The following is a 13,003-nucleotide window of genomic DNA, read 5'->3' as shown; positions in this document are numbered from 1 at the left end:
ACGTGCCTCCGCGTGTCCTTGTACGCGCAGCTACACATATGCGGACACCGCCGGGCGAAATGTTACAACAACAGAATGGATCTTACACAAAGGGCGAGAGAGAACCCGCGGCTTGAGTTACATCTGGAGAAAGGAGCAGAGGCGGGTGGAAAGGGATCAAAAAAATTAGACATCCCAGTTACAGACGATGCATGCGTTGAGTGAATTTTTTCTTTTTTTTTCTCCAGGGGGGCACATCGCGTGGGGTTAATTTTGGGGGGAAAAAAAAAAAAAAAAGAGAAAAAAAGTGAAAAAAAAAAGTGAAAAAAAAAAGTGAAAAAAAAAGTGAAAAAGAAAGGCAAGAAGGGGGGGAAATGCAAAAGAGATGGCCCTACAAATGGAAACAACGTGGAAAAGACGTGACAACAGAAGTTCCAGCTGATGTAGCAGCTGACGTGTCGGGAAACATCAGGGGCGGACCCCCCCTCTAGTGGCTGCTTCACAGGTCCTCCTCCACTTCCAACAGATCGTCCACCATGTCGATCAGCGTGTCCAACTTGAGGGGGAAGAGCAGAAATCTTTTCCTTTTCAGTTTGTTTGAGCCTGCGTACGGGGGGAAGAAGAAAAGAGGGAGAATTGTGGTAAAAATGAGTAAAGTGGGGGAAGGAAGCACAACGGTGATTCGGTTCGGCCTTCACAGGTCACTCTTCACACGTCACACTGTACACTTCACTAAGTTCCCCATTCGCACTGCGCTCGTCTGAATGACGAAACGGAATTGTAGGGGAACCATCAAGTCGCTCTCCCAGAGTGACCAACGCAAAGTTGCTTCTGTCGCGCATGCCGCCCCTTTCGCCGCTGCCTCGCCTGTCTTACCCGTGGGGTAAATCGCCACGCTGGGGTAAAAGTCAACGGACTCATCAGTCATGTCGTTTAACTTAGCATCCATGGTGGCCACTAAGACCTTTTTATATTTATTTTCCAGGTGGAAGAAATTGGAGACATGGGACCAGAAAGAGAAAAGGGGCTTGCATTCTTTGCATCCCTCGACATGATAAAAAAGTAAAACAATCTTTTCTGGGTCTAAGACGAGGGAATCGAAATTATTGGCACAAACAATTTGATAGTTCTGTTGCTCTCTTCTTTTTACTTCCTTTTGTGACTTCTTAATTTGAGGAAGTTCGTTTTGATAAAATTGGGTGATAGCTTGGGTAAGTTGTTCCGCGTCTATTTTGTCGCTCTCCAGATGCTTGATGTATTTCTTGGGCCTTAATAGGCCGAACAGGACGTCCACCGTGGCGTCTCTGTAGTCCACCACGAGGATGAAATTGCCGCCCTTCTCGGTGCCCAGCAAATCGGCCACTTCGTCGCTCTTGGGGAAGACGAATCGGAGCTGCGGAGGGGTGTGGAATGGTGGAGATATCAAATGGAGGAGGTGTCAAATGGGAGAGATGTTGAATCGGCGAAGTGTTGATGCAAGCCGCCAATCCCTACCTGCGGGTGGTGCGCCCGTATGACGGGGGCCAACTCCACGTACAGCGCGTCCGAGTAGTGCCCAAAGTGGGGGTATAGGTAGACATAAATTTCGCCCTTCTGCGCTTTGTATAAGCTCCTCTTATAATTGATAATCACGGGAAACTGCGCCATGTACTCACTGGCGAATGTAAGGATGTCACTAGAGACCCATACGTTATTTTTCGGTTTGTACAGATCACTATATTTTGTGTTCGCTTCCGGAATGGTAGCCCCTGGCCCGTTGGATATTTCAATTCTTACGTCAGACTGCAGATCGGTGTAGACCATCCCCACGGCTAAGTTAGGCAGTGAGTGTGTTTCCCCAAAATGGAAAAACTTATGAACATGGTCAGAATTTTTTACACAAAAAGCAATAATACTAGCATACCCTTTCTTCTTTTGCATCTCGACATATTTCTCAACATGATCTTTCTCCATCACTTCTATAGATGGGGTAGGAAGAAGTTTAAACCACTCCACGATATTTTCCTTTGTATATTTTTTCCCAAAGGTGTATCCTTTTTCTGGATCGAAATCTTTAAAAGTCAAAATTTTTGGAACTTTTTTGATGTCGAAATTGTCTGCCGTTTTTTTGAGGGTAATTGAGTCAACATAAACGAATACTATATCGTCACTGGCTATCTCATCTGCTGCCTTCACGAATTCTTTGTAGACATCTTTGCATGCCACTTCCTTATTGTTGCAAAAGAGAGCTATGCAGTTAAGTGTGTGCTGACTATATATTTGTAACTCCACCTCGTGGGTTAGGTGTTTCACATTTTTGGCCTCTCCATCGGTGACGCCTTCCCAAATCGCGCCGTTAACAAGGGAGTTGTAGCCCCAATAAAGGAACAGCAACATGGGCAAGGCCCAGCACAGCGGGAAGTACAACACACTCCGCGTGGCCTTCTCCGCCATGTTGCCCAAGCGAACTGTCCTTATAGCTACTTTAGCGGTTTGTCTGCCTCCCTCGTGCGGGCGCACATGAGTAAGCGTGTGTACAGAGGTGTCTGTATATGTTTTGTGTATTCTTCTCTCCTAGCCCTTATACACGCGTTGTTATATTTCTATGTGCATGTATTGGATTGAGAGTTTCCTTCCGGGTCTGTGCTATGCTGCCTTATTACGCGCTTCCGCTACTCCCCTTCGAAAGCTCTGCACGAAAACCCACAAAGAGAGAGGCGCGCTCGAAGGGGGAAGTACACTCACGGGCACAAAAATATAAAAAAGAGAAATCAAAGCAGCAATTGCTGCAATCAGCATAAGTCAGCCCCACCACGCGGCTTAAAAAAAAAAAAAAGAAGGTAAGGACTAGCGGGACAGGGAACAGCCAAAAAAGGGGGAAGAATGTAAAGGGGTCATCATAAAGGTATAAAGGTGTGGGAAAAGAAAAGGAAAAAAAAAAAAAAAAGAAAATCCCCCGTGTGAGCCAAGGTAATCTTACTCAGCTTAAGTAGCTTCATTTAGCATCACGCGGTGATGTGGAAGGGGGAAGCAAGCACAAATGGAAACATAACGCCACGCCAAATGGAACTCCAAATGGAACTGCTAATGGAACTCCGAATGGAATTCATGTGGCTATCCAAATGGGACTGATGTACCTATCCAAATGTCCATCGTTCGGTCACCCCTAGTGAAACTCACACGAGGGGGAGATCCTACCGGAAGAAAAAACAATCCCGCAGCCAGTGTGGCAGAAAAAGATGCGCACAAGGGCATGCAGCTTAGGCATGCGCAAAAGGTTATACGCTCTTCTCCACCTATACGCTTCACCGCCGCGCCGCCCTACTGCATGGGGACAAAAGACACCTCCGCCAGGATCACCAAAGGGACACCCTCACCGAGCCGAGGTACTCTCATTTTTTTGCGTAAGCCCTCGGGCAAGTGTGCATGTGCATACCTTGTAGTGCCGGTTAACTGCATCGCTCCACGCACCTCGCTTGGTTGCACTTGCGCGCTAGCAGCCGTAGAAAAGGGGCATAGCTCTTCTGAAGCGATTTCTTTGGATGTAAAATCCCCCCAAAGGTAGCCTCCTCTCCCCAGTGATGTTTCTTTTTTTTTATTTATTTATTTTATTATTATTTTTTTTTTTTTTTTAAATGTTTGAGTCCTTCAAAGGAAGGGTTTTCTCCCGTTTTACAATTCAATTTAGCACTTTACACAAATCAAAGAAAGAAAAAAAAAAAATAGTGGCACAAAAGGAACAGCACTCAAATGAACGGTAAAAACTTGCAAAGGTGAAAAAAATAAAATAAACGCAACACAGGCTCACACGCTTACATGTAGACAGGAACACTCACATGCGCAACAGAGAGACAGGGGTATATTTGCTCACTTCGAACACGCGTTTTACACATCCCTCGGGTGTAAGGCGAATCGTCTTAAGTACTGGCCATTTATATCAGGCGCGAATGGCAGTATATATACCCTACGGGGGGGCCTTGCTCACCCATCCCAACTGTATCTGTCTGCATGTGCGAAGTGAAGCAACCTACTACGCTGTAGTAAAAGCTGCACACAAAAAAGGAATCGCCCTCACTCCATGATTAATATCGCTCTGTTTGCGACCATACTTGCCACTTCCCAAAAACCACCACGAAAAAAGACAAAAAAACAAAAAAAAAACCCTCGCGCGAGCGTACCCCAATCAGAAGGAAGACTCCTTTTTATTCAACGAGTAGACATTATTCCTGTAGTCCCATCGCAGAATTCCCTTTTCTCCTTCGTCCCTTCCACTGCAAATATGAAGGAGCTGTGCCTCCCGCCCATCACTACCAATAACGATTAAACAGGGAACATCACTTCTCGGCCCAGACCCATAGAAGGGGACTTCGTATGGGTTCATCACTCGGAAGTGCTTCTTCAGAATGTCCGTTAAGGGGTCAGCTATGTCGATGTACAGCCACGGCATGTGCTTCTTGTGGTCTTCGAAGGAGGTTCTGTCCGGGTCCGTACTCACAAAGATTACTTCAATTTTCTGGCTGGCTCCTGCCTCGTTTATGGTTTTGTAGTACTAAAATGGGGGGAGAGGGGGGTCAAAAAGGGAAACGAATGATAAAGCAGACAAGGTGTCACCATTCTTCTTTGCACCACGCGCTCCGTACATGCCCACGTGTGAAGAGAAAGTTTACCTGCTGCAGGAAAGGAAGGAATGCCCTACACTTGGGGTCACTCCCATTCGAAAAGTACAAAGCGACCGACTTCCCAACCAAGTGCTTCTCACTCACCACAGTGTTGTTGATATTTTTTAATGACCCTTCAGGAAAAAGTATCAGATCTGCAAGTTGGGGGGGGAGATAAAAATGGCAACATCCTGTATATTTCGGGGGGTGGACACGCCATACTGAGGCTTGGCACACACATGAGAGTAATTACGCACCAGCGTATATCTGTATGAACGCACAGGCGAGAGGACGAACTCTTTCTCACTTACCCATTTCGCGGTAGTCGATGGCCGCGCTCACGTTCTCCAACTTTGTGTTTTCAACATCCTCCGTGGTCCGCCTTTTCTCCGCCTGGTACGGGGAGTTGAAGTTTGTGCAGGCCATTTTGAAGACAGGAAAAATCAACAAATGTTAAGCAGATCGGAAAATGAAAAGACGCCTCCTCTAACTGCAGAAAGGATGAATCCAATAAGTTAATCTTGAGATAAGTGGCTTGAATTATTGGGGGGAAGGCTTCTCCCAGGGTATGTATATTATCGCATACGCAGAAAAAGAAAATAAGAAACCTTTTCTTTCTTCCTTCTGGATAAAAAATTTGATAAAATTGGGAAGTTTCTGGTATGAACAGTAGAGTGTCCTCAGGGATGGGTCCAGTCCTCAGGGAGAGTCTTCAAGTTGAGCAGGTTCTCCTTTGGGTAAAGTGTTCCGATATGTTGATGTAGTTTCTGCTTTAGTTTGGCGGAGGTTTGGCGCAGATTTGGTGTAAACTTGGTGCGTTCTTTGGCGTTAGCTATATGTACGTTTTGCAGTATAATGGTGTAAGCTTCATGGAAGGTTGGCGTAAAGTTGGGGTAGAGTTGACGTAAAGTTGGTGTAAACTTGGGTGATGTTGAAGTAAGTTTGGCGTAAGTTTGAAGTATGCTGCTACAAGTTTGGTGTAGGTTTGGTTGTACTTAAAAAAAATTTGGAAGTTTTTTAAAAGTTTTGTTAAAGTAGTTTTAAAATAATCTTAAAATAGTTTTTAAATTACTTTTAAATTTATTTTTTAATTTATTTTTTAATTTATTTTTTAATTTATTTTTTAATTTATTTTTTAATTATTTTTAAATTAGTTTTAAATTCATTTTTGAAAAATGCTTAGAAAGTATGTGCAAACTTTTTGCAAATTTTCGACTAGCTTTTCCTGATCCTTTTTTAAGTTTTTTTTTTTTTTCCCTCCCTGGCGCCTTCATGCATAAGCGGCTTGTTCTAACCTCCTGTAGTCTTTTCCTACAAAGTAGCCTCCTAAAACCGTTGCAGAATTTAACAGTTGTCTACACCTCTCCAGAAAAGACAACCCATTTCCGTCTTTTTTTTTTTTTTCAACTAGCCATTTTGATGTATTCATGGATTTACAGAAATTGCAAGCTAAAACACGTAAGGGCAGGCATTTTTGCAAATGTGAAAAAAAAAAATATGAACAGTGCATGTAAAATAGCTCTCCCTTATTCCCATAATTGGTGCATATCTGCATGCACTTTTTAAGCAATGCCGCAGGAGAGTTGACATGTCCAGGCGATTGCGGTCGTTTGGCGCGCGCTAAATAGCTAGCGATTAAAAGAGAAGCAGTTCGTGCATTCTTCTAGTAGTCGTTTGCATGACCAGACAAATAAAAGAAGGCTACCTGAATGCGCACATACGTGTGTACCATTTGGTGTGTACTAAATTTTTCCCTTTTTTTTTCCTTTTTACATGCACCTAACTGCAAACGTGCGGTTTCGCCGCGCAGGCATTAGGACGGTTCACGGTTGCGTCCTTTTGGGCCGCTTTAAAAATGGGGCCTCCCATTTTTGGCGCGAAAATAACGATAACGCTTGTGCGGAGGAAGCCAGATGGGTAAGCCAAGTGTGTAGCAAGTAACTAGCACGAGGTGGTGACACGTGGGGAAAGGCACTTTCCCTAAAGACCATTCGTGAATTGCCAGATGTGGGGATGCTTACTAAGGGTTAAGTGAGAAGAATGGTTGTTTCCCCTTGAAGTGTGCAACTTTACCCAAAGAGATCCTTGAGAAGCATTTTTTCCTTTATTCCTTCCACGCGCCCTTTTTATGGGAATAATTACGCTCTTTTAAAGGGGGTCCTGCTGCGCATTGCCTCCCCCCCACGAAGTTGGCAGCGACCCACGTATACCTCCTATCACCAGGTACAGAGAGCAACCTTTTCGCAGTTCCACAAAAGAAAAAAATGAGGTTTCAAAATATAAACACATTTGCGAAGGAAATAATTCTTTCTTGTGTTTGGCACGAACCTTCGAATTTAGCATTCACTCCTTTTGGGTGATTTTTTTGCTACACCGTTTGGCGAAAGGAAGAAAAAAGAAAAAAACTTTACCACGCATGAGGACATATGAGCACCCTCCTGTGGCTAAGACATCGCGCTGCTAATTTTGGGGAGGTTGCAAAATGGGCCAGGGGCATTTCCCTAATTTACACAGGCATGAACATAAGAAGTGGCTTCGCGCCAGGGCAATTAGGGCACACCTCTAACCAGGGTAACATTCCACGGGGGGCCAAAAAAATAAGACATAAGTGGGTGACCCAGCTACGAAAACGGAAAACATATCTCCTTAGGTGTATACACCTACAGCTGTGCACGTGTGTATAGTTTTCCTTAGTGCGTGCGCACCGCTCCGTGGGATAAAAAAAAAACACAAAAGGCAAAAAGCAGCATATAAAAATGGTGTTATATCAGGATGGCAAAGAAGCAGAAAAATATTTTTTCTTCCACCATGAAGGAACAGCAGAAGTGAAACTCCGAGTGTACAACTTGTCACATCACCATTTCACATTTCTTCAAACTGTGTTTGCGAAGGAGGCGAAGTTAACGACATCCACGCTGGTAGCAATTTGTACGAAGTAAAATTTTTCCTCCACACGCTGCTCCATTGTCCATCGTAATTGTTTTTTTTTTTTTTCTTTTCTTTCCTTTTAACAAAAAAATGTTAACCTTTGAACTATGAAAAAATCTGAATCATCAGCAAAGTTACCACGGAAAAGGTGGGAAAAAAAAAATAGAAAATTCCCTGTGTGTATATTTTTTTTTTTTTTCCTTTTTCTTAAACCGTTTTAGCAGAATTGTTCCACCACCCCAATTGTAATCACTTCAGTGGAGAAAAGAAAAAGGCACAAATCAGGACAATTACTTTGGCTGACCGTTACTATTCTCTGCTATGTTTCTTCTTCTGCTCTTCCCCCCTCTTAACTGTTTAGCGCCCAATTAGTTCGCAATATAGCAGCAAAGCGCATTCGTCCACATGCCCGCTTCGACTTAGTCCTAACAGTCCACTGCACACTGCGAATATAAATGAATATCTGGCTGCACACCTACACCCTAGACGTTCCCTTTTTTCTGAAAAATGTGCGTCACACGGGTGAGTCGCCAAGTCTGGGGCGTCATGGCAAGTCGCAATGTGTGTACCGCTGTAGCCAATATTGCATACACCTCGATTTACCTTCTTTACCCAATTTGCACCGATCACCCCCCCAGGAATCGAACTTTTCGGGAGCGAGTACACCTTCTCCATGGATGGAATCACCACCTGCAAGCCCAAAAAGTCCACCATCGGGCAATACTGCAAGAGCTACGAACTGACCTCTGTGGAAATAACGTATGCCCAGTTTAGCGAAATTTTAAATGCCCTCGGAAAGATATACAGACCCAATACGTATAACTTCGTGTGCAAAAATTGCAACCACTTCTGCGATGATTTGTTTGAGTTGCTCAGTGGAAAAAGATTGTTTCATACATTTATGATTTATTCTCGATTGGGAAAGTTGTTCGGAAATTTTAAGAACCTGACCATGTGTGGGTATATTGACTCTATGGAGCTTTCCTGCAATGATAAGGAGATGTACGTCTACGCGCTGAAGCTTTCGAAGTCGATAATACGGCGGAATAGAAACGTGCCCGTCGGGGTGGCGAGCAAATCGCAGAGCGGCTTACCGACTGGCTTACCTTCCGGCTTGACTGGGAATTTGACAAGCCCCCTGCCCAGCAGCTTCTGCAACAACTTGCCCCCCTCCCTGACGAGCGGCTTGCCTCCCCTCCATTTCAACAAACCAAGCGACGATTATTTCAACCGGTTTTGCAGCCCGTCCCCCGTATACATCATGCGGTACGCCTCCTACCCGAATGATACCTGCATGGGCCAAAACGCCTTCTACGGTCAGAGTAGCTTTAACGGCCAGAATAGCTTTAGCGGCCCCATGGACAGCCTTCCTGATGAGGCGCAGAAGGGGTTTCTCCCAAAGGGCCAATTCAGAACTATTTATTCGATTAGCACGAATGACAGCTTTTCAATGGCATGATGGTGGAAGCTATATAATTACAAGAATCGTGCGAATTTTCCGAAGGTATGACACACTCCTCCGTAGGGACACCCCCCCAATGGGGATAACCGCTGGCGCGCCTTTATCTTGGCCACTTTCACCTTGGCTCCTTTTCCTCCCTGAGGCCAAATTAAAACATGCGCCGTGTAAGACAAAATCTTCCTTTTTTTTTTTTTTTTTTTTTTTTTAATTCAACATTTTAACACATAAACAGTGCACATCACGTAAGACAGTTTTCGCTTCCACACGATCCACATAGCGCTTGGAAGAACATACTTCTCCTCCTTTGAAGTCGCAGAAGTTACCCTCCCTCCTTCGCTTTACAAGGCTGACTTAAAAATAGGGGATCTTTAAAAATAGCGCATCACCTGGCATGAACACATATAGACATATGTACCCAACTAAGTCGATATTCACGCATACAAAAACAGGCCTACCTATGGAGATGCACACACACGTAACGTGTGCTGGTAGGTGGGTGAGTCAACGTGGACGTCACACAGTTGATATAACGCTGTAGGGGGTACGCGGTGTGCACATACGTGGGTGCGAACACATGAGCTATTTAAAAAAAATAAATAAATAAAATATACACATATAGTTTATATACGTATGCAAGGGACCACTTTGGATTATCACTAAAAGGCCAAAGTGCTCCATTTATGTGCGCGTAGCATTCACAAGGGGTACAAATAGGGGGTTATTTGTTAGGTGGTCACTTGATTGTTTTTTTTTTTTGGTTGTCTTTTCTGTTTTTTCCTCCTCCTTCTGCTTCAAATTTTCACGCCTGCTTAATTTATCCTACATGAAAAAAGACACCGCACAAATGTGGCTTCTTTGGAATTCCTCTAAGGGGGTTCCACTTGTTCGTTTTGTAGACTCCGATGGATATGCGTCCTCACCTCGTTAAATTTTTGGCTGACTTCCAGGGTGGCGCGGCAAAGTTGCGAAGTGGACACCACCGACGGTTGGCCAGCGGCACGCTAACAATACGGGAATGATTCACTAACGGTTTGCTAACGACTTATTAACGATTTATTAACGGTTTTGCTTTCGGATCCCCACTTCTACCACTTCTGCTCCTACTACTGGTAGCACAGTGACCTGCGCTCACTTCGAGGTGAACCAGATGTACACGAATATAATGCCGAAGATCATCTGGAGGGAGAAGAATTCGAACCAGGACTTCTTCTGGTTCTTCTTGTCCTTGGTGTTCTTATTCTTCATCAGTTCAAAGCACTTTTCAAGTAGGCCCATTTGATGCGAATCGAGGGTTAAGGCAAATTCCTTCACATTTTGGCGCAGCTGATCGTCTTTATTATTTTGGTCCTTGGGGTCTTTTTTACCATCTTCCAAGCATTCCCTTTCGTCCTTTTGTCCCTCGTCTTTTATCTTTGCCTGCGCATATTTCTCATCTTCTACAGCTTTCCTCATTTCCTGTAACTTGGAAACCAGTTGTTCTCCATTTTTCTTTAAATAGTTAGTCGACTCGATGACGTCATTTGATCTTTCGAAAACGATTCTGTTGGTAGCCAAAATGGATCGCATTAAATAAATCAACGTAGCATTTCTGTCTGTGTATGTGTACGCTGAGGAACATATGCTAATAAAAAAAACGATGGGGAATAACATCCTAAGTAATTTTATCTTCTCATATGGAAGGAGATATCCTATCGAGGGTAGCCAGTCGAAAGTCGTGTCGTCTTCGATAAATCGGAACTGCAGCTCGAAGCAGAAGCTAGCTATGTTGTACACCAGAAATATCTTCAAAAAAAGAAGAAAAAGAAGAAATTATACGCCCACCTATGTAGAAGCAAGCACGGAAATGTCCCCACTCGATACATGCAATCGTTTGGTGGAGAATTACAACCCATGTGTGTTTCCCACAGAATGACAGCAAACTCACTTGTCTTGCAAACATCAGTTTGCGTGGGTACGATAAAAAATATCCTATGATGAAAAACATTGTGTGTTGGACCAACGAAAGGCATATCAGCAGTGTGGCCGTATTGTCGTCAACTTCACCTGAAGGGAAGAAGTAAAAGAGGAAAAGTTATGCACACACGGCAAAGAGAGAAAAAAAAAAAAAAAAAAAAAAGCTAGCCGAACGGTAAATGCATGTCTGATCTGTTACACACACGACTGATGGCTAAACACATCGCCCTGCCGACGTTACCATTCTTGTAGTCCCCGAAGCGGTTGTAGTTGCTTCTCCTAGTGTCGTCAGTCAGGATGTCGTATGCCTGTTTTAACTTTATAAATGAGGAGTCGGCCGACTCGTCCGGGTTTTTGTCCTGCAAACGGGGGGCGCAGAGGAGTTGAAGTGGGAATAAAGCGGTGTGAAAGTCAGTGACATGGGAAAGAAAAATACTCGAGTGAACGCAGATGAGCACGTGGGCACCTCGTCTTAATGACGCCCTTGGCCCACTCCCTCTCCCCATTCGCTCGTCCTTTGGACGTAGCAGCCATCCTTACGGGGTGATATATTTTCGCCGCCTGCCTGTAGGCGGTCTGTATTTCCTGCTTCGTTGCATTGGGCCTGATGTTCAAGTAGGTGTAGTAATTATCCCTCTTCCAGGGTATTCCCTTGTATAGCAAAAAGGACAAAATTAAGACGTAGATGGCATATCCTGAAAAAAAAAAAAAAAAATACACACGTGTACATATGCAAATGTATCGTCCTACACCGCCCACATTTCGGACGAGAAGGGATAAAATAAACACACCTCCAACACGGTGCCCGATTATTTGCACACGTATTGTAACGGAAAAGAAGAAAAAAGAGAATGCGGGAAGGGGAGAACTGAATCTCCCTCTCCCTCCTTTTTTCCAACGCCCAGCAGAGATAGGGACTCTGGACAATTGCGCAACCCTCTAGAGTAGCGACGCATGATGTCTCCTCGTGCTTACTGAACTTTTGAAGAATTTTTATTTTATCGCTGTTAACTATTGTGACTCCAAAAGAAGCAATAATAACTTGAAATATAATATCGTTTAGCATTTCTAAAATGAATTTTCTGTTTTCTTTCACTCGATTTGGTGGGGGTTCCAAGTTTTATCTTATTCGGCAGTAGCTACTTGGGGTTTGGTCCCTGCTGATCCTTATTCTCTTTTCCGCTTCTTCCGTTTTTCCCCTTTCCGCGTCGGGCACCTTTCTTCAGTGGAGAAGGAGGTGATCTTTGCTCGTTCTCGAATTGAATAAATGAGGACTTAGTGTTGGAAGAATCTGGTGGTCATTATTCGAATTTACAAGGAGGGGGGAAGGAAAAACTCCGCATCGTTGAGCAGGAAAAGTCAAGGGGGGCACGGACAGCTGCAGCTCCGCAGAGTGTTCATACGAACGTACGCACATACAAAGAGAGAGGAAAAAAGGCATATATCGCCAACTGGCGTATCGCAAAAAGTCGTGTGATAAAGAAGCGTGTGGCTTATGACATAATCGCGCAATTGCTTGTTCATTTATATAGCCGTATTCATCAATCGTTGCCGTGAATTGGTGCGTGCAGGTTGTTTGTGCAGGGTTTTCCGATTTTTTACGTTGGTTGGCGCGTTTTTTCCTTGTCGGCTGGCTGTTTCCTGGTTCGCTGGCTATTTCCCGTTTGGCTCATTTCACTGTTTTCCGGTTGGTGGTTTATTCCCTGGGTGGCGAGAATGTGCATTTTGCTCTTCCTTTGTCAAATGCGTCATTTGACTTTCGGTGTAACGATATGGGGCACAAGAGGAACTTTTTTCTTCTTTTTTTTAAAAAAAAAAAAATAAAACCGGAGGGAAAAGAAGTGGGGTTCGCCCTGGTGGCATATGGATAATGCAACAATATGGGAAGCATACGCGAGTGACTTTTTTTTTTTTTTACCAGCATTAGGGAGTTAACAGTTGGTGAATAAAACCCATTTGGGGAAAAACTCTGCGATGTTTACAAAATTTGCCGATGTGCCAAGGGAAAAGCAAACACATCACCCACGGGAGCCATGCGAAGTGA

General features: G+C 44.1%; 4 protein-coding genes across 4 annotated transcripts; 1 reads left to right on the top strand and 3 right to left on the bottom strand.

The window, feature by feature from the left end:
- Positions 1–478: 478 nt before the first annotated feature.
- On the bottom strand, positions 479–2,412 carry C922_01628 (protein disulfide-isomerase; the record flags this gene model as incomplete). Its single annotated transcript, XM_008817231.1, has 3 exons — positions 479–582; positions 856–1,372; positions 1,474–2,412. 3 exons carry the CDS (start codon positions 2,410–2,412, stop codon positions 479–481), a joined length of 1,560 nt encoding a protein of 519 aa, XP_008815453.1.
- A 1,729-nt stretch (positions 2,413–4,141) lies between these two features.
- C922_01627 (hypothetical protein) lies at positions 4,142–5,042 on the bottom strand (the record flags this gene model as incomplete). Its single annotated transcript, XM_008817230.1, has 3 exons — positions 4,142–4,507; positions 4,626–4,771; positions 4,928–5,042. 3 exons carry the CDS (start codon positions 5,040–5,042, stop codon positions 4,142–4,144), a joined length of 627 nt encoding a protein of 208 aa, XP_008815452.1.
- A 2,957-nt stretch (positions 5,043–7,999) lies between these two features.
- On the top strand, positions 8,000–9,003 carry C922_01626 (hypothetical protein; the record flags this gene model as incomplete). Its single annotated transcript, XM_008817229.1, has 2 exons — positions 8,000–8,066; positions 8,183–9,003. The coding sequence occupies 2 exons, from the start codon at positions 8,000–8,002 to the stop codon at positions 9,001–9,003; spliced, it is 888 nt and encodes a 295-aa protein (XP_008815451.1).
- A 1,131-nt stretch (positions 9,004–10,134) lies between these two features.
- C922_01625 (hypothetical protein) lies at positions 10,135–12,025 on the bottom strand (the record flags this gene model as incomplete). The annotated part of the gene is made up of 5 exons (XM_008817228.1): positions 10,135–10,788; positions 10,931–11,049; positions 11,201–11,318; positions 11,500–11,654; positions 11,935–12,025. 5 exons carry the CDS (start codon positions 12,023–12,025, stop codon positions 10,135–10,137), a joined length of 1,137 nt encoding a protein of 378 aa, XP_008815450.1.
- Positions 12,026–13,003: the final 978 nt, after the last annotated feature.

This window comes from Plasmodium inui (genome assembly GCF_000524495.1).
Source record: "Plasmodium inui San Antonio 1 unplaced genomic scaffold supercont1.5, whole genome shotgun sequence".
NCBI lineage: Eukaryota > Apicomplexa > Aconoidasida > Haemosporida > Plasmodiidae > Plasmodium > Plasmodium inui.
This window is presented reverse-complemented; position numbering and strand designations above follow the sequence as displayed.